Source organism: Xiphophorus maculatus, chromosome 18 (genome assembly GCF_002775205.1).
Source record: "Xiphophorus maculatus strain JP 163 A chromosome 18, X_maculatus-5.0-male, whole genome shotgun sequence".
In the NCBI taxonomy this organism is placed as follows: Eukaryota; Metazoa; Chordata; class Actinopteri; order Cyprinodontiformes; family Poeciliidae; genus Xiphophorus; species Xiphophorus maculatus.
The window spans coordinates 2,622,604-2,646,799 of NC_036460.1; the positions used below are offsets into that span (position 1 = coordinate 2,622,604).

At 38.7% G+C, this 24,196-nt stretch overlaps 1 protein-coding gene across 2 annotated transcripts; it reads right to left on the minus strand.

Moving 5' to 3' along the window:
- Positions 1-2,497: 2,497 nt before the first annotated feature.
- On the minus strand, positions 2,498-23,811 carry ppp1r13l (protein phosphatase 1 regulatory subunit 13 like). 2 transcript variants are annotated; one of them, XM_023351423.1, is made up of 13 exons: positions 23,580-23,811; positions 13,975-14,034; positions 13,738-13,859; positions 12,691-13,297; positions 11,773-11,865; positions 11,567-11,655; positions 10,076-10,448; positions 9,193-9,656; positions 7,650-7,778; positions 5,991-6,124; positions 5,743-5,909; positions 4,201-4,394; positions 2,498-3,445 (listed from the first exon to the last, which is right to left on the minus strand). In XM_023351423.1, the coding sequence occupies exons 2-13, from the start codon at positions 14,006-14,008 to the stop codon at positions 3,410-3,412; spliced, it is 2,442 nt and encodes an 813-aa protein (XP_023207191.1). In that variant the 5' UTR covers positions 14,009-14,034; positions 23,580-23,811; the 3' UTR covers positions 2,498-3,409. The 2 variants fall into 2 exon arrangements, with proteins under 2 accessions (XP_023207191.1, XP_005810619.1); XM_005810562.3 differs by having other exon boundaries at positions 23,518-23,811.
- Positions 23,812-24,196: the final 385 nt, after the last annotated feature.

The following is a 24,196-nucleotide window of genomic DNA, read 5'->3' on the forward strand; positions in this document are numbered from 1 at the left end:
ATTTCAGGTTATAAATGGTTACATACTTTATCAACTGTTAAGCCCTCTTAGATGTTCTTTTGTCTTTAGTTTGTGCTCTTTATTTATTCACAACACAAAACCAAAGTGCAAAATATGTATAAGGACTTTATTCTCAGGAAAATCAAAATAACTTTTAACTTTAGATATAATTTACATTTTACAAACTGTTTGACACATGTTGTCTTAGAAAACATGTTTGGTCAATCCTAAAAGCAGTCTGGGAAATTAGAAGATGATTTTCAAGAGTCTTAGTATAGTTGGATGGTTATGTCTGTGAATGCATAAATACCTCCAAGGTCAGATTTTGTGCTTTTCTTAATGTGATAAAAATAACAGTGTTTTGCTTGTTCCCTTTTTTAAGTGGCTTTTGTTTCTATTTTATGATTCCCCCTACTTGCTCCTCCCAAAGAGACTGAATTCACAATAATTCATCCAGATTGTGTCTAAATTATAAATGCTTTTATCTCTGTGTATTGTAAATCTAACACACACTGACGCTGATCTTCAACAGCGATTAGGATTAAGAAGACGCAACGCTGGTGTCTTCATAAAGCAGCGCACTACAGAGAAAGACTGCAGATCAAAAGGTTTCACTCAAACCTGATGAGTCTGTTTTGATTAAAACAGACTCATTGCCCATTGAGCACGCTGTGGCATAATAGTGCTACTAAGTGATTCATTAGTCACGTCTCAGCAGTAGCCTGGGTGCTCAAAAGAAACCAGAAAAGAGGAGTGAACAGAGCTTCAAAGAAGAAACCGGATAATTAAAAATAATGGTTGACAGCGATGGGTTATGATGCCCCAGAGAGATGATAAATGGAAGTCTGTTATGATTTTCTCTAGAGTGGTATGTCAGTTTCTGCTAACTCTATATACGATGATACAGTGCCATCTGCTGGTTTGTTGGTCAGTTTCAGTTCTCCATGGTGGAGGACCCTGCCAGAACTATTGGCTCCCCTGCTGTCAACACTTTGTAGGTCATTGGACCGAGATAGTCATGGAAGAAGGTACATTTTTGTATCTGGTGACCTATTTATTTGTTAATTTAGCAAACGTTTTGGACCATTACCCTGATAAAAGGCCTAAAGATGACCAGTTATCAGTGTTTTTTAGCAAAATTTCAATTGAAATTGCACACTGGACCATTGTGCAATTTGGTCCACAAATGGTCCACTTGGACCTTTGGTCCATTTGGCTTTATGGAGTGGTGTTGTTTGTCCAGCACGGCACATGGCCTAAGATCTTTGGAACATGAAGGTCAAGTTAACACATAAAGCTTCTCACATTATTCATAGATGGTTTTTGCTTTGGGAGTGACCAAACTATGTTTATTTAGCACTTTTATATAGCCTGTGCTTTGCAGAGATTAAAAACAAACATTAAACCACTAAAACTACAAGAGTACAGATTATTCTTCATAATGAAATTATCATTTCTCTTTTCCATTTTCCATTTCTTCGCACAGAATTGGGAAAACTAATTTGCAAAGTTATATTTGGTTTTGATTATGCAAGAGGAGATATCCCAGCTGGTGAGTCACTTCCTTAAAACCATTAAAACAGATTCAAAACGGCAACAAATCGATGAATCTTGACTATGTCACCCAGGCCAGACACACACACCTTTATACATTTACATACAGTATATGTATATGTACGTACTGTATGTATAGGTAAGTTCACTTTTTGTACATTTTCATAAATTCATTTGGGATCTAACTGCTTCTAGAAACAGTAAAAAAGCTAAAAAAAATATAAGAGATTTAGTGGTTTTCTGGCAAGAAGTAAATGTCTTCTGGAAAGAACAGTTTGGCACTTCCCCGTTACCTAGCAACCCCTGCCGATCCCAGGCCCAGTCCGTCACCTAGCAACGCAAGAGAGTTCCAGGACGTTTTGTCAGTTTGCTTTGCGGTGTAATTTAGTGGCTGCATAAAAACATGTTGACTTACCATTCTGCTTCTGGCCCTGACTCGAGTCAGAGATGTCCAGTTTGTTTTCAGCCATTTTTGTCGAGCGAGTATAAACGTTGAGTTGGGGCGGCAGGCATGGCCAGAAAGTTTATTTAGATTCAAAGTGACAAGAGGCTCTAAAACAGCTTATTCTGAAATCTCAAAATAGGCAGAAAATGTAGAGTAAATGTTTTTTATGACCCATAGATCTATCCTTACCTGTTCAAGGATAATATCTCCTCTTTAATTGTTACTCAACTCTTAACCGACAATAGATCTAAAAATGTTAGAATAGAAATACTAAGTTTGATTTGAGGGTTTCAGCAGAACTAAAATAAAAATATTTTTAACTTGCCCCATACAAATTTCCACTGAGTTGGTTACCTCCAGTTTTGTGACTTTATAGTTTTAATTCTTTTTATATTTAAAGTCATATTGTAGATGGATGTTATTCATGGTTTCATAACTTGGATTTCTTTGATCATTATTTTAGAAAAATAATTTGACACATGCACAACAGAAGATTTATTTTTTTTAAGCTTTTACACATCTTTATTAGTGGTGCCAATAAGTGTCACTGTAACAGATGATTTAACTGAGAAAACTGACAACAGATCTTATATATTTACCGTCTAAACATTTAGTTATGTTATTCCACTTTGAGTAAAAGTTCACAGGCAAAACAGTGCGCAGAAAGAAAAAAAAACATTACACCCAACACACACATGCATCAGAAAATCTTTCACTTTACTCATAGTAAACTCAGTCCCTTCCCAACATGATTCATATTTAAAGGCAACATGAAAACAACCAGAAGAACATTGTGCAATGACTTAAGCAAATACTCATCAGTTCTAATAATACTATGTAAAGTCACATCTCATTCATTCAGTGTTATCATGAATGTGGTCATAAAAATCCACAAAGTAGCTCTAATCTAATATTTGACCAATGCCAAAACTACTAAAAATAACATATACAGCTGGATAATGTGGAAACTTCAAACTTCAACATCAGACTCCATTCTTTGACTTGGTGATGCATCTTGGGTGTAAACTGGAACCATGTCTAAACCGACTTATTGTGGGTTTCTTGACACCTACGCTGACCTAACCGATGATTGGACTGAACACCAACAGCCTCAGTTTGATCTTTAACCAGGACGTGAGTCAGAAGTCTGACTAAAGCAGATCGACTCGGAGGATGACGGCTCTGTAACCTTCGTAAAGTTGGACAGAGTGGTCACCTTGAATGCAGAGATTTAACATTTTCTCCAGGCGGCATGCATGAATGACAACGTATCCTCTTCGAACATTTTCCGTGTGTCCTTCGAGAACATCAGAAGAAGTTCCATGTCTTGCAGACTTTTCTCACATTTGAGTAAAATAACATTGTGGCGTGGTGCAGCAGATTCGCCACCATACATGTCCAGAAGATCCCTTAGCAGAGAGATTTTGGACGAACCTTTGGGAAAAGCTGCAAGAAAAAAGGGAAAACTTTTGTTTTACTTCTGCATTAAAATCAAAACAATGATTACAGTTCAAGATTTCACTAAATCAATCAGGTACTTCATATAATATCAGGATCAATTTTGTAACATTTTTATAAGATTTTGATTTGTTGTTGTCATAAATTCCAATTAATGGTGTCTAAAACACTCTTAAAACTTTTTTTTCTCAGGCTTTTGTTTGTTCAACAAAGGTGTGCGTTTTACTAATACAAATCATACCTTTTTTTTTTATGTGATTGTTTTCCTAAAAACGTACATTACAAATGGGAATGTCTTTCAAGAGCAGTATTTGTGTTTGTGGGGTTAACATTGTGGTGCCACACACAACCACATATTTACCTCCCACCAAAAAACTGCTCTTTTTGTCATTTTGATCATTATCACAGTAGTATCACAAAATATTGTGATAAAATCCATATCACTCACCCCTTATTAATGATATTTTTCTTGAGCCATCTGTTGGTTTTTGCTTATATAAAAGCAACATGAATGTCTCCAAATAGGCTCTGCTCTCATACTTAATATTCTGCGCATTTTAGTCCATCTCCAGATCACACAGGCATGTAAATAAATAAATTTACCATTTCATAAAGCTAAGAAATGGTAAATTTCCAGAAGTTGTCTTGTTCAATAGTTCATGTGTGGGAAAAAAACAACTACATAATAAAATGATAAAAAAAGATGGGAAAATTTTTTTTTTTTTAAATGATTTTCAACTTACCCCAAAAAGATTGTTTGGGACAAAGCCCTCCCTGCCACAGAGCGAGGCCCACCACCAGTCGGAGCCGTCCGTTTTCTGCAGGATGGTGACCATGTCTCCCTCCTTGAAGCTCAGCTCATCAGGTGCCTGAGCCTGGTAGCTCCACAGAGCGTACAGCACTCCGTTGTTGTCCACCCCCATGGACTCCTCCTTAGCTAGCATGACAAAGCAAAAAAGGAGACATAAAAATACAACCATAAAAAAATAAAAAGTTATAGCCTGTAATAGTATTCAGATGTTTTTCTCTTCATTATTAGTTTAAATGTGACCTATTACGCTTTCTGAACAGGTTAGGATAAGTCAATGGGCTAAACAAAACATGTTCATTACACAAAAATTATTTTTAGATTATGAGATTTTATTCTGCTCCAGTATGTCTATTTTGAGCTTCTTTCAGATTAGGCCATTTTAGGGCCTTTGTCACTTTAAATCCAGATAAGCTGATGCTGGCCATGCCCACTGACTCAATGTTTACACTCGCACCTTAAAAGGGCTACAAATAGATGCACAGTCATGCAACCGTACATCTTTGAAAAACAGAAGTGGAGCCTCCTACACAACCAACAAGAGATTCGTTTCCATTAATCATATAACTTTGCAAATTGGATTCCTGAAAATAAATTGGCTTAACTGAAAGTAAGTAAGTAATTACTTTCTCTCAAGTAACTAATTACTTACTCTCAAGTAAGTAAGTAATGACTTTCTCTCAAGTTAGGAAGCAATTACTTTCTTTCAAGTAAGTAAGTAATTACTTACACTCAAGTAAGTAAGAATTTGAAAGTAAGTAACTTAATTTCACTTACAGTTAAGACACTTTCAATTAAGAATGTACTTAATTGAAAGAAAGTACTTACTTTCAATTAACCCAATTTATTTTCACTCTTTGTAAACTTTATCTGGTAAGGTGAAATAAAGTTTATTGCTAAGAATGTAAGAAGTGGTTTCCAGATGGTAATTCAACAAAACAACATTTGTCTTTTCCAGCAGCCATTGTACAGAGCAGTAAAAGCATCTGACCAAATGTGCTTGAGCTCGGCTTGGGTTGCTAGGTAACAGGCAGAACTCCACTGGGGTTGCTAGGAAACTGGCAACCTGAGTTCAGAGAAACAAGTTTTTTTGAGGACCACAAATCCATTGAAAGAAGGCAAAGGAGTTTGTTTTTCACAGATTATGTGTACCAATATATTACTGTCACTTCATAGTGATATTACTGTCTTAAAGAAAAATTTGACAGTTTATCTGCAAAAAAAAGTTAATTTGGGGGTTTATATGGTTTCTCTGGTTTCACTTCCCAATTATGCACTACTTTGTGTTGGTACCTCACATAAAATTCCAGTCAAACATGTTGAAGTTTGTCATTACAATGTGGCAAGGAAGTTTCATTGCTGTGCCATATCTCCATTAGATTGGAAATATGACCTTAAATGTGTTTTAATGTTGACCTTTCAGAGTTTTGACACGGCCTTTGAGCTGTTGTAAAGAGTGTGTGTGTATTTGTCTCACCTCTTAGATAGCTCTCGCACTCCTCGAACCCAACAAGGTAAGGATCACACTTCTGGGAGGCGGTGGCTCCATCTCTGTGAGTGAAGGCCATGACGGCAGCTCCGTTCCTCACCAAATACTCGCACATTTCACGGTCGTTACAGGAGGCAGCGCAATGTAGCGGAGTCCTGCGAGTCGGAGGACATACCAGCAATGTTCAGATGTGCAGATAGCATGAGAAACAAAGAGGGGAGGAGGAAAGTATTTACCAGCCATGGCTGTCTGGGGCACTGACATTCGCTCCAATGCGGACCAGGAAGTCAGTGACTTCGCGATGTCCGCCGCAGATGGCATTGTGCAAACCGGTGATGCCCTCATCATTCGATTGGCTGGGATCACTCATCTGTAGAAGAGATTCAACATGACGTTTCATTCACTTGCTGAACCCAACTTTATCGCATGACGTTTTGCATTTAGAAGATGTTGCCATTCAGTCAAACAATGTAAATTAGTTTATAGTGGAAATAAGTTACATCAGTAATTAAGTTCATGGTTAGCTATTTGCTTGACTAAATTCATGCTAAGAATGGGTATGAGTTTGGGGGGTTTGAAATTTGATCAGAGTGTAACATTTGTATTTCAAACAATCTTTGTCATATTGTATTTTCAGAAACATGACCAAGTGAGCACTCTTGGCAGAAACGATCTTTGACGTATATTTCTCCGGTAACCATGTCAACAAGAATTTAGGCAGTTGGAGGAAAGTAAAAGGCACGTGCACACTCGTACCTTGGAAAAATGTCATATTTGTAAGTATTTATGTATTTGGAAGAGACTTAGGAATGTGTTGCTGTTTCTCAGTAACAAAGACGTTTTGACTGTAGTATTACAAAGAGTTCATTAGCAAGTAATCTATTTTTCTCTTATATTTCCGTTTTAAATACGTTTTGAGTGCATTAGACTATTTTTTATTAACTAATGAATAATTGAACAGCAAAAAATGTCATTAGATTTTTTTATATTATTAATATTTTTAACCAGGTGAATCTATGCCACCTGAGGAGTTCTGGGTGTAGCACATTTACAAAGGACTTTCTTATCTGAAATATTAAAGTCCTTTGTACAGTTTTGTCTTAGCTACTGCTTTGAGTCTGTTCTTTCATCAAATGGCCCCTTTTTTGAGTCTCTCTAATCGATTGCTAAATTAGTTGACAATTAACCCAATTATTTGTTTCAACCCCAATAGTCGTATTGGGGGAACAACACAATTCAAATGCTGTAAGTTTCTTCGAGTCCCAAATCCAGAGCCAAATTCTGCTTTACCTCATTTAGCACCACACCCTGTCGCCTGAGTCTTGAGACACCCTGGCGACAGTTGTTTAATTGTTAACAGTTAAACAATTGTTAATTGTTAGTGTCAGATGCAATGCTGCCAAGTGATGCCACTACAATGATAAAGCACTTTGTTTTATTTTTTATATGAGAAGCGGGTGTTTTCAGGTGCGCCTAATGATCTGCTGACCTTTCTGAGTTGATTTGATCGTGGGGCAATAATTTGGATTCAAATGCAAATTATTTTGAATGTAGGGCAACGCTGCAGAGTCAGGGCTCGTCTCTGTGGAGATTGCGTGCTCCATTTGTGCATTTGTGGTCTGGTTGTTTTCAACCAGCGTTTCCTCCTACCGTCTAAAAAAAAAAATGCCTGTTAGGATAATTATGAATTCCAGACTGCAGTTGTAAGTAAGTGCAGTCTTCATATAAGTACCAATTATCTTTCTGCTTGACTTAGCATCAGTGCAGTGTAAGGCTAATCTGTTCACTACTTTCTGGATTAACTGATTAAATAATTGGACAGCAGAAGGTGCTTACAGAACTTGAACCAGGTGAAGCTAAAACTGTGCCCGTTGAAGAGTTTTGGGTAGAAATACCTCCTTCACGCCTCGCATCACTGTGTCCATTTCTCCCATCAACGCTCCATCCAGCAGCAGAACCAGTGGGCTAAGTCTAGCTCGCCTTCCAGATTTCTTGCGACCCGGCTTCCTCAGGATGGAGTTGTACTGCAAAGAGAAACAAATTTACATTGAAACTACCATGAAAAAGTATTTACCTCTACATATTTCTTCCCTTTTTTGCTCTTCAGATTAAGACATTTTAAATAATAAGTAAAATCCAAACAGTTTTGAAATTATAATTTTATTTATGAAGGGGAAAAGAGCTATCCTAAGATATTAAGAAATAATCTAAAAGAACCGGTTTGATCTACATAAAATAAAGAACAGATGAGGAACAAAATAATTCACATCGGTCTGGACAAAAGGTTACAAAGTGTTTACTATGGATCAAGAAACACTGCTACAATAGCTAACTTAGCTAGTGGTGAGCACCGCTAACTAAATCTTTAGTTGCACTAACTACAGCACTAATCATAAACTTTACTGTAGCTCCGCAAATGCTAAAAAGTTATAAACAACATGGTATTTAGCAGAAGCTAATGCTAAAGCATTAAATTCAACCGTGTTAATAGCCATAATGTGCTAAAACGCAGAATACCAGTACGCTTCAGGGCCTTTCACTCATTCTTTCAGTTTTATAGTTGTTGAGTATTGCCAACTCTGTTGCTAGCTTTGGCTAATTGACGGTCAGATGGCAAAATACATCAGTAGCTTTTAAACAGTTTAATACAGCCTGTAGTTTGACACCAATGCATTCTGGGTACAGAATAAATGTCATTTGCTGCACTGCGTCACAGGTGGAGAACATGAGGAGACTCAAAACAATTCATGTCTATTTTTGCTTTTGTTTAATTATTCTCTCCACTTCATTTGTTCGTTTGTTGTACATGCCATTTGCTTTTTGTCTTGGGGAAAAAAAAGAGAATTTGAGGAAACGGAAATGTGCAAACAGTCTTCACCCACTACAAAAACAGCTGACATTTTTAGACGATCTGCTCTCCATAGCGTTCAAATGTAGTTTATAGTTTGATGGTCCAGGTGTGAAGGACTCTTGCGTTCATTCTGAATCATGTCAATGATCCCAAGCTCATTAGTAAGTCCACTTCTACTCAACAAAGCCCACAAACAAAATGGTTTGGTTTTGGAGTGGCCTAACCAAAGACTTAAATCCGTATGAGATGATGCAGTATCACGTTAAACAGTTCAGGCTTGAAGACTGCCCAAGATTGCTGAATTAAAACAACTGCACGAAGAGAGGGCTAGGATTTCCTTCATAGGTCGGTAAAAGATTGATTGCCAGTTCTTTCAAAAATCCCAAACAGCAGTTGTTGCAACAGGGAAAGCATAAACAGTTATTAGGTTTGGAGGACAATTACTTTTTCACATGAGGCTGGGTTTGTGTGGATAGCTTTTTTTTCCCAAAACTGTTGTGTATTCACTTCTGTTATCATTGTTTGATATAGAAATGTGATTAATGAGCTGGAATTAAACTGTGCCAAAAACAACACCAGGTACTTACTTTTTCATCCTGTGGAATGACTGAAGGCGTCCGGGTTGTGGGTGGAGGATTGGGAGGCATGGCAGGTTCCTCCCCGTCAGAGGAGCTATCGCTACCTTTCTCCCCCTTGTTGCGGTTTTCTTTCCTATGAAATAGCTTGTGGATGATGTTTTTATACTGGTTTGGCTGGTATTGCGAGGTTTTCTTCGGGGACCGAGAAACGTCCACAGAGCCACGTCTCTTCAGCGCCCGGGGGATTTCAGCCCTGATGCGGAGCAGCTCCTCCCGATCCGGGATTTCAGGGTTCTGGACCTCCGGGGCCACCACTGGTTGCAACCTGGTGGGGCTGAGGGGTCGGGGAGCTGGGGTCACAACTTGTTCGACCTCTCCACCAGCCCTTGGCACGGCAGGAGTCTCCAAAGCTGGCGGATTGTGGAGAATATCCAGGCGCTGTATCTCTGCATCTACATCCTCTGCATGTAGTGCTGGAAACACAGAAACCACATTTATAGCACCAAGACAAGGCAAATGCAAAATTCATACAGTGCGGGAGGTCCCGAGTTCAAATCCTGGACGAGCCCCCAATTTGTTATGGCCTGGTACTAGAACCATAACAAATAAAGGGAAGCAATGCATGGAATGACTTAAAATTTGATTTAATCAACAAAAATCATGGCTGTTGGATAAGAGAAGACAAGGAGAGGAAAAAGGGGAGAGAGTGACAAAAAGAGAGAGATCAAGTGACGGTCAGTGGTGCATCTTAAGCTGGATCTTAAGTTCTTCTGGAGACACTGGCCAGCTGCCTCCACTTCCAATCCGCACCAATAAGGAGCTCTAAAACTGAGATATTAGGGAGACCCACAGGAAAGGCCTTGGGCTGAAACAATATATAGAGGTGTTTTACCGTCACTATAAACAGCAGGTTGTCTCAGCTCAGGTGGATAAGGCTGTGAGGGATAGGCAGGGGGCTGAAAGAACTTCCTCGGAGCCGCTTCAGGCATGCGGTAATGTGCAAAGTCTCCTTGTCCTTCCATTGGCTGATTTTGGAGGGCCGACATTTGTCCATAGTGGGGATTTTGCAGGCGCAGGATGACAGAGATTGGTATGCGCCTACTTTGGCGAGGCAAGGAAGATAAGGGAGGCATGTTGACACGGGAGACGATTGGCTGAGGGCCATAAGGGGAGTGTCCTGAGGACGAGGCATCTGGTGGAACAGCTATACGAGCTCCGCGGGGCAAAGAGCTGTAGGAACCCTGGTGGGGAACTGAGCGAGGATCCTGAGAAGAAAATAAACAAAGAAAAATACTTGTTACAATGAAATGTTTGAAAACTGCTACAGAAGCAAAAATAAGTTGGAGTTTAGAATATTGTAAAATTACCACTAAGGATGTTTTCACCCCTTATAATCTGTTAGATCCAGTTCTACTGGTGACCAAAATTGCAAAATTTGTTACATTTTCAGCTGCTGCAGTTCTCTTTCACAGTGCACTGTATCATAAAATTGCGTAAATTGGAATTACAAAAATAAATTTGCTTAATGGAAACACGGCAATTTCCAAAACGTTTTTGCAGTAGGATTAGATGGTTTTTCGTCTGCATCAAATTAAGTTCATTTCGCAAAACTGCAACAGAAACCCTTTTTTCCATTGAGTCATGTGGTCAACGACCGGATGCTGCTACTGCCGTAAAAGACGGAGACGACAGGAAGATGTAGTAGGATGACGATGCAACATGTTTTTTAATGACTTACTGCATGAACAAACATATTCAACTGTGATTTTAATTGCATTTCTTAGGTAATTAAAACACAATTGCAAAATTGTGTTTTTTCAACATTAGCAGAATACTGACAAAGTTGTAAACACATGTATGTAATGGAAATACAGCTTATGTCAAATGATCCAAAATGAACTGTTTTGGGAACCTGTTCCCCTCCTCGCCTGTGGTGGTTCTGTATCCAGAACCTCTGAAGGAAACAACACAAAAACCTCTGAAGAAGACACCGAGTGCAGCTTCCTTCTGCATGAAATGGAAACCAAGTTGGGAGTAGCGTCAGATTTAGTGGTTGTAAGATTTCTCTTCTGTCTTTAGCAAAAAACTACTAGTCATTTTTCTTGGTTTAGTGCTAGATTCGCATGTTTGTTTTGGTTGCATTTACCATGCAATGTCATGTGCTATAGTCCGTATAGCACACAAACGTCCTGTCCTGTCAGACTGTCAGTTCCCGTAACCACACACACACACAAAAAACTCTCATAAGGCGCACATGGGGTTAGTGTGACCCTGCACAAAGTAAAAATCTCATCTCTCAAGACTGCAGGAGAGTTGAAAAGGTTAAAGCCCTAGAAAACAAGTGTTCAACAAGTTTCAGAACATTTCAGTTATAACCTCTCACCTTTTTAGGGTTTAAGGCTGGAGCAGGGTTATCCAGGTTGGATTCCCGCCAGTTGCTGTTCGGAGCAGGTGATCGACGCCATTCTGTCGCTGCAGCACAAAAACTTCATGTTAAAGAGGACAGGGGCAACATTGGCACAGATGGAGACTGAAAAATCTGAGTAAAACATAAAAAATCCAACAAAAGAGGAAAATAAATCATCCTACTGTCATAGGTGTGTTGAGGTTTCCTCTCGTAGGACACATCCAGATCTGTTTCGTTCCACTTGCCTGGACCTTTTTGTCTTTTCACAGACTCTTCTGTGAAAACAGAAATGAAAGTCAATGATGCAGAAATGATGAATGATGCAAGTCAATGACTCGATACAATCTGCTGGGTTTCCTAGGTAGAAACTTTTTAATCTACTTTAAGAAATTCATCGAGCATACTACTGTCAAGATCCATTTATAGTTCCCACAAGTCTGAACTAGAAGTGAGCCGCACCGTCTTAGTTGGCAAGCACAGCGCATAACATTGATGAACCGTAGCTTTCGAGACCTACTAAAAAGACTGGCAGAGTAAGAACATGTGGTAACATAAACATAGGCTACATGTCCATACAGATAAAAGCTACTTTAGCTAAGCTAATTTTGCTAGTTTGGCAGTAAGTACTACAGTAAATATCACTGATTTAAATCTTAGTATTACACACAGGTGTACGGAGTGATAGTTGTAGTGTACTTATAGTGTTTGTAAATTAGATGGGAAAGAGGTGAGCACTAGCTCTAAACTAGTGGCTTGTTTAATGTAGTCATAGCAACTGCCTACCAAGATGGCTGTCAATTACAAAGTTCCTGGAAGTGTGACATCACATAAGAGCTATGTATAGGAATACATGTTTGAAGAGCCTTTCTGAGAAACATACAATATAGGGGTATCATATCAGTTGATATCAATAGTTATTCATTAGTTTTTTTGTTTTAAATATCTGAAATACAACCAAACTGGTGGCACATTTAATTCATTTCATTTCCCTTTGGGATCAATATGTAAATAAACTGAATTTAATTGAATTGAAAGGTGACATGGCAAAGAAATTCAAAGATGTAAACTGAAACATTTAAAAAGAGAATTTGTCTCCTTACCAGTTTGACTGACTTGGGTAAAATTTCGAGGAAGGGTGCTGGATGTTTGAGAGTTTAAAGACAGAGGAGAGAACGATCTCTGGAACCCTGCGGAGGGGACTTTGTCTGGCTGAGGGGACCTGTGGCCCTTCTGGTTGCTGTCGTACGAAGTCAGCAAGTTTTGGGACATCTGCTGTGGAACCGGGCGGGGTGACGGGTCCAAAGAACCGGCTGTCCAGCTCGAGGGTTGACTTCTTTCCCTGTGACTAATCAGGCCTTGTGGACTCCTTTCAAAATAAGACGGGGAGTCGGGCCTGGGCGAGCGGGGCGGCTGTTTGGGACTCTGCGGCGTAAACATGTAGCTGTCTGATCCGGTCCGCCGGTGCGTGTTGTGCACCACCCGGTGTATCTTAGGAGAGGAGTGGGGGCTGTTGGAGTGGACGGGGGGTGACGGAGCGTTCCTGCTGCTGGAGACGACCGAGTCACTGGTGTAATACGTGGAGCTTGGAGAGAGCGGTTTGGAGCTGGAGCTGGAGGTGCCATTGGTGCTGCTCAACGAATACGTGGAGCTGGGGAGGCTGGAAGGTCCAGACGAAAGATGTCTGTCTCTGGAGACGGAAGAACTGGTCTAAGGAAAAGGAAATGGTAGATTTGATTAGGCCAGTTTCTCTGGGCGATAAACTGTCCCAGATGTTATTGGGTAGATATTGATATTGTTCATTTATATTGATAATGGCATGATAATTAAAGTTTGTCCTCAAAGACCAATTAGGCCTGTCGCAATAAGCAATAAATCAATTTATTTTCACGCTGTAAAATTCCTGTTGATCGCTACTTGATTTAAAATGTGTTTTTTCAAACTGGGTTGCAAAGTTGAGGAACATTTATAAGGTAATTTTCTTTTGTTTACTGCAAACCAGTTCAGCTGGAAATATGAAGAGAGTAGCCAGAGGCAAACCATCACCTCTCTGATGGAAAACCCTTGAAGGAAAGACGTTCTCAGTACAACATGTACCAGCAGAACTGCAGAAACGTTCTGTTTTCCTGGGTTTTGCTGACGGCGCGTACCTTAAAGTCAGACGAAGTGTTTTGGTCGTTGGAGGAAGCCTCCTGCATCAGGGAGCTAAATTCCTTGGATAACTCTTCTGCGACCGCAAGTGATGCGTTCAGGTCGCCGTCGATGGTCTGGACTGAATGTGAACCAGATGAATAAACAGGCAATTAGTGCAGGATGTCGCCGCCGTGTTTACAAACACTAAGTTTAAGGGTGAAAAATGTGAATTTAAAGGGTTTGTGGGAACTTACACAGAAAGTTCCCATAACTAGTCTGTGAGCTCATGGCTGTGAGGCAGCAGGGCGCTCTTTCTGCAAAACAAAACATCAAAATTTAGCCACATAATAAGAGATAAAAGGTAATTTCCTGCAAAAACGACAATTTGCATCTCTGATCTGCGAGTTTCCTTCTGTTACTTTTACGTTGGTGGCACTGAATCTTCTAATTACAGGGTTCAGCCCTTCCTTTTCTTCTCAGCCTTACACTCCCAAATCTGTCACCTCTTCCAATTTCACTAAAATAACTGAAGGCCTCGTAGTTTGAAAAGTGAAGAACAAGACACAACAACACGGAGGCAGCTGGTTTCACTGGTATGTTTGTCATCCTGACTCATAGTTTAGTCAGCGGCGCAGGTGTCCTGACTGAACCTCATGCATAATTGGTCCGTGTCATTAGCAGTTTCAGACAGGTGGATCGTGCAGCTCATCATACGCATGACAAATGGCTGCAGACGACACAATCTGAAGCATGCATGTGAGTTTGTCTAGACTGGCAGGAAGGAAGCCTGTTGATGCTTAGCTACTTAAATGATCCGTGTGAAAAAGAAAATAAAAGAAAAGTGTTTAGGTTGAATGAAGGAAGCATCTAAAGAGGATCGATCTAGAGTCAACGCACAGCTTCAGTTATTACAGCTGGAAACTAGAGATCAGGCTGAACTCTGACCTGAACATTCAGGGTCACATAAAGACGGTTACAAAGTCGGCCTTCTATCACCTGGAGAACATTTCCAGGATTAGAGGACTAATATATCAGCAAGATCTATAGAAACTCATCCATGTGTTCATCTTTAGTTACATTGATTACTGCAACAGGTCCCCCTAAAAAAGTTTTTAAAAAAAATCAGTCAGATCCAGAATGCTGCTGCTGGAGTTCTGACTAAAACCAGGAAGTTAGAGCACATCACCCAGTTCTAAAGTCTCTACACTGGCTCCCTGCAGCTCAGAGAAGAGACTTTAAAACACTGTTGCTAGTTTATAAATCACTGAAGGGCTTAAAGATCTGCTAGTGTTGCCATAGCAACCTTCCAGACCTCTCAGGTCTTCTGGTTCTGGTTCTGCTCTGCATCCCCAGGACCAAACATGGAGAAGCAGCATTCAGCTTCTATGCACGACAAATCTGGAACAAACTTCCAGAAAACTGCAAAACAGCCGAAACACTGACTTCCTTTAAATCTAGACGAGAAATCCACCTGTTTAGAGTTGCTTTGATTAAAATTCAATTCAACATTAATCAGCATTTTGATGTGTAACAATGGAGCTCGACAATTGTGTTCTATGATGTTTCGTTATATGTGGAACTAGTGCTGTTTTATTAATATTAAGGAATTATTCACATAAAACAAGCTGATATTTCTAGCTGAAAAGTTACTTGTGAACTAGTTTTGTCTTATTTAAAGTGTAATATAACTGCAGTAGAAACAAGACCAAAAATACCTGGTAAGATTTTGTGTTGTTTTTTTTTTTTTGCAGTGTAAGCATCAGAATGGTAAAGAATATTTAAGGATCCATTGGATTGTTTTTAGTGCCAGGCTGGATCATGGAAGTATTTCAGGAGCTGCATATCTAGTGGGATTGTCAGGCACATACACACACCTTCAGATAAAGAAAAAAAAGTCTTGTTGACGTAAGAGAACAGGCAATGGTACCACAAATAACCCACTAGGACATAAGCAGAACTCTCCCTCTTTCTGCTGCAAACAGAAAACTGGGGCATCAGAAATCAGATAACGGTTGGTTGGGAAAATAAGTGGTAAATTTAAACAGTTGGGTCAGAATCTGGTGTAAACAACATGAAGGTTTGGGTCCATCCTGTCTTGTATCAATGATTCAGACTGGTATAGTTTTCTTGACACATTTTCTGCCCCTTAATACCAACAGACCACACTGCAAAAACACAACAGTCAAGTATTTCTGGTCTAGTTTCTAGTGCAAATGTTTTAGTTTTGTCTTATTTCAAGTCTGATAACTTACACATAACTTTTCAACAAGACATAGGAGCTTGTTTAAGTCAATAATACTCAATAATTTTTTTTAAAGTACTAGTTCCACTGTAGATTATTTAATCTGAAACATGTTCTAAATGAAATAATCTGCCAATGGAAGTAAGTATTAGTACTATTTACTTAAAACAAACTCCTATGTCATGTTGAATACGTATTTATAAGTTAGTTTTGTCTTATTTAATGTGTACTAAGATATTTGCACCAGAAACCGGACAAAAAAATACTTTGTAGGATTTTGTTTTTACAGTGTATTGTTTAAATGCCATCGCCTACCCGAGCACCAACTGAAGGTTTCTTCCACAGAAACAACACATCACAAAGCTCAGATGATTTAAAAACGGCTTCTTGAACATGAACAGATCTTGGTCCAACAGACTGGGATGCATCTCAACCAGCAGCTGATAAATTAACTGTGAGGCTGTTAATTCTCACAGTTTCGGACGAAACTGACGAAATGTTTGTCCATTTCGTCAAAATGGACAAACATTTCTGAAGAATGTTTCCGCCATCTTGGAATACCGACAAAGTTTTGTGCGTATTTGTAATGGAAACGCAGCTAATGATTGGCAAATTTGCTGTATAAGAAGGGGGAGAAAATGGCACAATAGTTCATTCATATTAAAAGAGATTTTAATAGTTACATTAAATCATATATTCATTTTAATTTGGATCCTTCAGTGGCTGCCAGTGACACCATTTATCCCCACATGGATGGAGAACACAAACATCGTACTACAGTAAGAGTAGCACTACTTAAACATATTTTTATTCTAGTAAAAGTATCTGTCGAAAAAATTACTCAAGAGTAAAAAAGGTTTTTGGTAACAAATCTACTCAAGTACTGAGTAACTGATCAAAACCTAAATAATTTAATATTTAAGAATTACATCATCAGACGTCCCAAATATCAAGTTAAGTGGAAATTTTGGTATTTTAAGGACCAAAATGACAATAATTAGTATAAGTAACAAAAAATAACAAAATCAGGCAAAACAAAATGTTTCCAAATCAGTTTCTTTCAATAAAAAAAATCATAAATTTTAACAGAAACTGCAGCTGTGTGTCTGTGTCTGGTGGATTTCTGGTTAAAACATGTTAGTTTTTCATTCAGTGGGGAGAAAATCCAGAAATTTTACTCAAGTAAGAGTAGAAATACTTCATAATAAAATTACTCAAAGTATAGCATAGTAAAAATACTTCTACAAGTATAATTCTTAAAAAATGTAATTCCAATGTAAATGTAACTAGTTACTGCCCAACTCTGCCCGTATCTTTAGTTTAAACTAAAAGTACCAAAGCAAACACCACCAACTTGTCTGTTAGTCACAAAAGGATGTTTCCAGCAGTTATTCTGTAAAGACTTGTTGTAGTTTAATGGGATTAAAAACAGAATCAAAGAGAAAGCGGACAAAACAAACTTTAAACAGGAGCTAAGAGAATGTCACACCCTGCTGAATGTTTCCGCGCTGCGTTGGAGTTGGGAAGGACTCGCCTCCGTCAGGCCTGTTTGCAGACTCGCTTTCCCGGTCGCTCCTCCCTGTGAGGCTCTTTCCTAAAACACGGCTGGCCTCCAACTGTTATCTCTCTCAGGAGCAGCTCATGCAGAAAGACTCTCACTGAGGAACAAAGCTCAACCTCCAATCATTCACCCAACCTTTCGCCGGCCTGCCAAACTCCGTCTCTGTGTTTGTACTGCTGGCCAGAGTCGGGCACCAACTACTTACATTTCCTTTAGTAAGTTTTTTGAAAAAATTTACTTTTAGGACTACTTTTACTTTTACTTGAGTCAAATCTCTGGATTTTCTACCCATTGAATGAAAAACAAACATGTTTGAACCAGAAATCCACCAGAAACAGACACACAGCTGCAGTTTCTGTTAAAGTTTCTCAAGTTTTTTTATTGAAAGAAACTGATTTGGAAACATTTTATTTTTCCTGATTTTGCTATTTTTTGTTATTTATATGAATGATTGTCTTTTTGGTCCTTAAAATACCACAATTTTTACTTAACTTTATATTTTAATCTGGCTAATAGTGTAATTTTTAAATATTAAATGACTGATAATTAAATCAGTTACTCAGTACCTGACCAGGCTTTTTACCAAATACTTTTGTACTCCTACTTGAGTAATCTCTTGGACAGATACTTTTTACTTTTACTTGAGTAGAAATATGTTAAAGTAGTGATACTCTTAAGTACAATTTTTGGCAACTCTGCCCACCTTTTCTACTGATAAACAACAAGGTTGCACTAAAACACAAAGTTTTTATTTATTTTTGTTGTTTGCAAGTCCAACTCCAAAGAATGTCTAAAATAAACTTTTCTTTAACCCCGTCTGTGTTGTTGCCATGTTGTTAATAATATTTGGGGGTTTCAGTGACCTGGCATCCTTCCTCTTAGCAACTTTTGTGTCTGATTTTCCTCTGTGTTCTTGCAGCAACACGTGTTATTATGTCTGAATAAACCCAGATAAAAACAACATCCTACTTTTTAATATTGGGTAAAGTAAAGCAGAGGAAACCATGCTCAAAAAGTGGGTTAGCTGAAAAAAGTCCTACTTTAGTTTCCTCCAAAAACTTTTGTGGAAAATTTCATAAATCTCTGTCCTGTTTCTTCCCAGCAATTAAATTGCAATATCCCTTAACTCGTAAACGAGCGGGGAAGCCACCGTGCAAAACCACGAGATGAAAAGACAAACTAGCTCCTACTGGGAAAACCTTGGAACCTTTGAAAATAAATGCAAACTCTGCAGAGCAAATAAGAAGCTAAAAGCTAAAGTTGCCAGGGTGTGTGAGGACTTTGCATGTAGTTCTTCTTTATTCCCATTCTGCAAATGTTCATGAATTCACTTTCTGCTGAACTCTTACTTCCCTCCCAGGCGTTCTGCAGTGTCCCGTTTCCCTATTGTCTGTTCCTCCTTTATCCTTCCTCCTGACCTTTTCTGGCTTTGTCACCGCCGGTTTAAGAAGGGAGGATTAAAGGGAAATCTGACGCAGCCATTGTGATTTACTCGTTTTGTGTGTTTAATTGTTCTGTGTCTGTAAACCTAAACCTGCATCGGATCACAGAACCAACCCAAACATCACTACAGGTTTAAGTTTTTAACTCAGGGGTGTCCAAACTTTTTGTTTCACTGGAAAAAACTGTCGACCCAAAACAAGTCATGGGCCAAAAAAACAAAAAACAAACCTAAAATCAAGCAAATAAAGTAGCACAATTTTGTTATCTTTAATTTATTGTAGATCTAAAACTTAAAAGGGATTTTTATGACAGTATTAGGGCCATTGAAAATAAAAATAGTAGTATAATAAGAAGTCAAATTCCACCAAAAATTTCAGGAATGTAGTAGTTTCAATTTTTTTCTGGAAAAATTTTGAAATTTTCTGAGTTTTTGGCAGAAATGTACTCCTTTTTTCTCTGCAATGATCTTAAAACGCCACTGTATAGTTACTGTTTTGAAATAAAGACGTCTAACTTTTGTTTCTCTTGGGCTCAATGAATTAACTTTAATTTCATTAACAATAACAGAATCTGGGTCACTTTCTCTCAAATGTCTTGCAGCAAATTTTCAGGAAAAATAAACATAGTTTGACCTTTTCTTGAACCTTGATCATGAAGACTATCTGTAAGAAAATTATGTTGGTGATCATTTTTAAAACTCTCCGTCTGCATCTATTTGCCAAATTTGTATCATTTTTTAAATTGCTGTTGGGGCCACACAAAATCACTCTAAGGGCCACAAATGGCCCCCGGGCCACACTTTGGACACCCCTGATTTAGAAGCATAAAGATTGGTGTTAAAATAAGACCTCCAAGCAGCTTTCTGCATAAAACACAGGTTAGTGCAGCACCAGAACATGTCGTGTTGACACAGCCTGAGGGTTGCCTTGAAATTAGACCTGCTGTCAGAACATTTTAATAACTTGTCACATTGAAACCACAAAGCGCTGTGGGTTTTTTTTTTTACACCAATACAAAACATTTATTTATGAAATAAATGGAAATCTGAAAACAGTGATGTGGAATTCCAATCATCTTCCTTCACTAATCGTTTAGAAGCCTTTTGGGGCGAGTTTACGTCATTTCTCCATTTCTCTTTTTCTCCGCCGTCGTTCATACTGCTGAAGCAAACCGCAATCGGACTTCTACTTATTCTTCTTCTACGGTTAACGGTTAGCAACCCAAAAGCAACATGCATGCGCAGAAGAAGAAGAACGTTGACGTCACCCAGCAACGCTCTGTTTACGGAAGTAATAATGGACGCCGCTGTCACGGATCGATTTCAAGTTATTCAGCGATGGGAGCCGAAGGACGAAGGAAGCTAATAAAACAAAAAGCACAACCAACATCTACGGACTTCTGGGAGCTTTGATTGTAGCTTTAGTGGAGGAGTCTGATTGGATGCGATTAGTCGGAACCAGAAGTGACGTGATGCGCTAAAAGTTAGCAATTTTAAGAAAATAAATTTTCAGCCATTGTTTACGTCCAGATTTACCGGGTCTGCTGGTGTCGAAATATGACGTTTATCTGACGTTAATGACTTATAAGTGACATAAAATGCAGCATGGCCGTTCAGACCGCAGACACTGTGGAAACGATAATAATAATAATTCAATATCCGATCCAGTACAGAAATGGTTCAAATTGGATTTTTTGTTGTTGAAAAGATTGGAATTGTCCTCCGGCGCAGTAGAGTTATTGTGTGTAATTTGCTGGGAAAAAATTGTTGGAAGAAGCACCGAATTTTCCCAATTTCAACTTCTGAAATGTCCATTTTTCTCTAGAACATTTCTGAGATTTTTGACATAAATTTTTGCATTTAAAATAAGAAATCCACAATTACTCTAATGTGTCGTCATAGAACTGGGCCGTTCAGACTGCTGTGAAAAAATACTGGGTTGCGTTTGTTTGCCTGTTTGGACTCATCCCTCGTCTCTTCCACTATTCCTTTGCATTTATTTCCATCCATCTTGCCATCATCAGTTCCTGCTGGAGAAAAGCAAACCAAGTCCTGCCACCACCTGATTTTCCAGTGGGAGTTCAGAGTAATTTCCTTACATGAAACCACAAACATTTAATTTTCATCTTCTCTAACCAGACTGCTTTCCTATTTGTCCCCTGCATGGCTTGTGGCGAACTTTAAACATTACTTCTGATGAGTTTGTTTCTTCCACTCTTCTACAAAGATCCAAATTTATGGATTGGACGTAAAACAAAGAGGTTGACTGGTGGACGGGTTCCTCCAGCTGAGCAGTCGGGCTCTGACGCTCCTCCTAAGTTTCCGTGAGTCCACCTTGAAATTTTCCGTAAATGTAGGTGGACTTTATTTCTCCACTGGATGACTTCACTTCTAAAGCAGAGGCGGGCATTTATCGTATCGTTTATCATTTATCGTGAACATTTCTTATCATAGTAAGAATTTTGTTTTATTGTTGTTTTGATAAGTTTCAATTAATAATGTTTTTTTTAACTGACGTTATTAGAAATGTAATTTTTACTATTTGCTGTTTGTCCCACAAAAGGGTCAAAAAATGTCAGCAAAACTGAAAATTAAATATAGTTCACTGAAAAAAAAGAGAGAATGGAGGTCCAAACTTTTTTAAAAAGTGTTAATTTTTTACATGTAGTTGAATTAAGTTTGTCAACATGACAATTTAATATACATGACAGGTTAATATACAGGAGGGAAAAAAAGCCCTCTGCACTGAACCCCACTGAAAACCTCCTGGTTATTCCACCAAACAGATTCCTGAACTCTTCCTGAGTTAAAACATTAGTGTTGTTGTTTCAAATGAATATGAACTTGTTTTCTTTGCATTATCTGAGGTCTGAAAGCATCTTTGTTATTTTAACCATTTCTCATTTTCTGCAAATAAATACCAAATTTTTGCTTGTAATTTCAGAGACATGTCAGTAGTTCACAGAATAAAAGAACAATGTCCATTTTACTCAAACATATGCCTATATATAGAGTAAAAAAGATGCAATAATTTATCATTATTTTCATCATTATCACAATATTATCACAGAATATGGTGATAAAATTCATAGTCACTTTTAATCTGAAGGCATATGTTGTGTAAATTTGTGTTTTCTGATGTCAAGAAGTCAAATAAAAACCAAATGAAATACAAAATGAAATACACTGCAGTTTGTTGTTCCTTTTATGTAATAATCTGAAATGTGGATTTCAAAAGGCAAAGGCTAATTGTGTAACCACCATTTGGACGTATTGCTGCATAAAGTTTCAGGAATGTGCTTCACAGTGACCAGACGATGATGCATTCAAGGCCATTTTTCAAATCAACATGTGATGCCAAGATAAATATTCCTTTTATGCAAGAGCACCTCTGATAAAATTAGCTCATGACAGAGAAAATGGCAACAAATCAGCTGATGTTTTTAGGATTAATCCTTGTTTTATACTAACAGAATCTCACAAAGAAACTCCACCCATAAATTCCTTCTAGGCCACTTACACCTCGACCTACTTAGTCATAGAAACTCTCACACACCCACATATTTAGAACAGCAACTCTCACTTTAAACTATTTCAAACAGTACATGTGGACTGGTCCTCTCAAGCTGTGGATAAAAAAACTATCTCTGCACTCACAAGAAAACAGAAATGAATAAGTTTTCTGGGTTGACGTCCCTGCAGCCACCTTGTTGCCTTGTGACCCTCTTTTGACCCGTCGCCCTGAACTGTAAGCCGCTTTCCCACTTCACCTCTCAGCCTGTGACCCAGGAATGTCTCGGTCCTCCACAACATCATGAGCAATCTGCAGTGTGTCATGCACAAGCTGTGCCCATGCAATTCCAAGAAAATCCCAATATCTGTGTGTGTGTGTGTGTGTGTGTGTGTGTGTGTGTGTGTGTGTGTGTGTGTGTGTGTGTGTGTGTGTGTGTGTGTGTCAGCGTGCAGGTTTGAACACGCATGCAGGCTGTGACTTGTGGTGTGATCTGTTCAGCAGCAGGTTGCAGCAAGCCTCCACAATGCAGCCCAGCTGGTTCTTGACAGTAGAGCGATTTAACATGAAGAAGAAGTTGGAAAAGTTCCCATTTAAATCCTGCTCAGACAGGAATGTCTGTGGAGTTTGGTGCAAATGACATGTATGGCCTAAAAAAGAAAACTTACAAACTAGACGAGTTTAATTAGTGGTGAAGGGAAATCAGCAAACTAAAACCACAACTAGGATAATTCATTAATTTGGGTAATAAAATAGTGAAGTAATAATAAAAAACTGAATATTTACCCCCAAATCTAGCAAGTAGTTTAGCTAAAACAGATGTTCTCTGAGTTTCTCTTGTTTTACAAGGAGATGAAAAGTTTCTGTGGTTCAAGTCTGAAATATTTCTGGCTTTGTTGGGGGAAAAAACGATTTTCATGAAGGAACAAGCTCCTCCTTAGGAGCGAGACCCCCAACAAGAAGCGACAGAACCACGAAGAAGTAAAAGATTATAAACTCAACTTAAACCGAGCCGATCGCATAAAGACAGACAAGTTTTTACCAGTTTTCACGCAGATGCGGGAGATTTTCCTGCGCTCCGTGGGGAAGTGAAGGCGTTCCTACCTCAAGATCTTTAAAAAAAAATATTTTCCTCTCCTTTGTTCCAGTCAGAAAGGAAATCTGAGCTCCGTCCGCCGCCTGCTGTCTTCCTGAAATCGGGTCGCTCAGCCTCTGGTTGCTTCTTGCTGCTGCGGCTCCAGACATGGAGTCAAAGCTGCGCAGACTGGAGTTACTTTGGCGCAAAGTCCAACCCCCTCGGCTGGGCTGGCTGCTTCTTCTGCGCCTCGGTAACGGGAGCCAGGTGTTCCTGCAGCAGCTGGTGCAGGTGAGGCTGGCCGGGGATTTTTTTCTACGAAGAAGGCGGAGCGCACATTCCGCGAAACAAGAACCTATGATTATCATGTTTACCACTTTGAAACGGTCTGTTAGGGACATAGATTAAAAAAAATATGGCAGAAAAGAAACTCAGAAATTTTAAAATTAAACTCTGAAAATTTCTAGCAAAAAATAATCACATTTTAAACTCTAAAAGTAACATTTTGGACTTTTCAGGCTTAGAAATATTCTTGTTTTTACAGAAAAAAATACATTTTGAGATTAATCTTTGAAATTTTCTAGAAAAAAAATGAAATTTCTGAGTTTAAAAAGTAAAAAAAAATTATAGAAAATATGTAGAAATT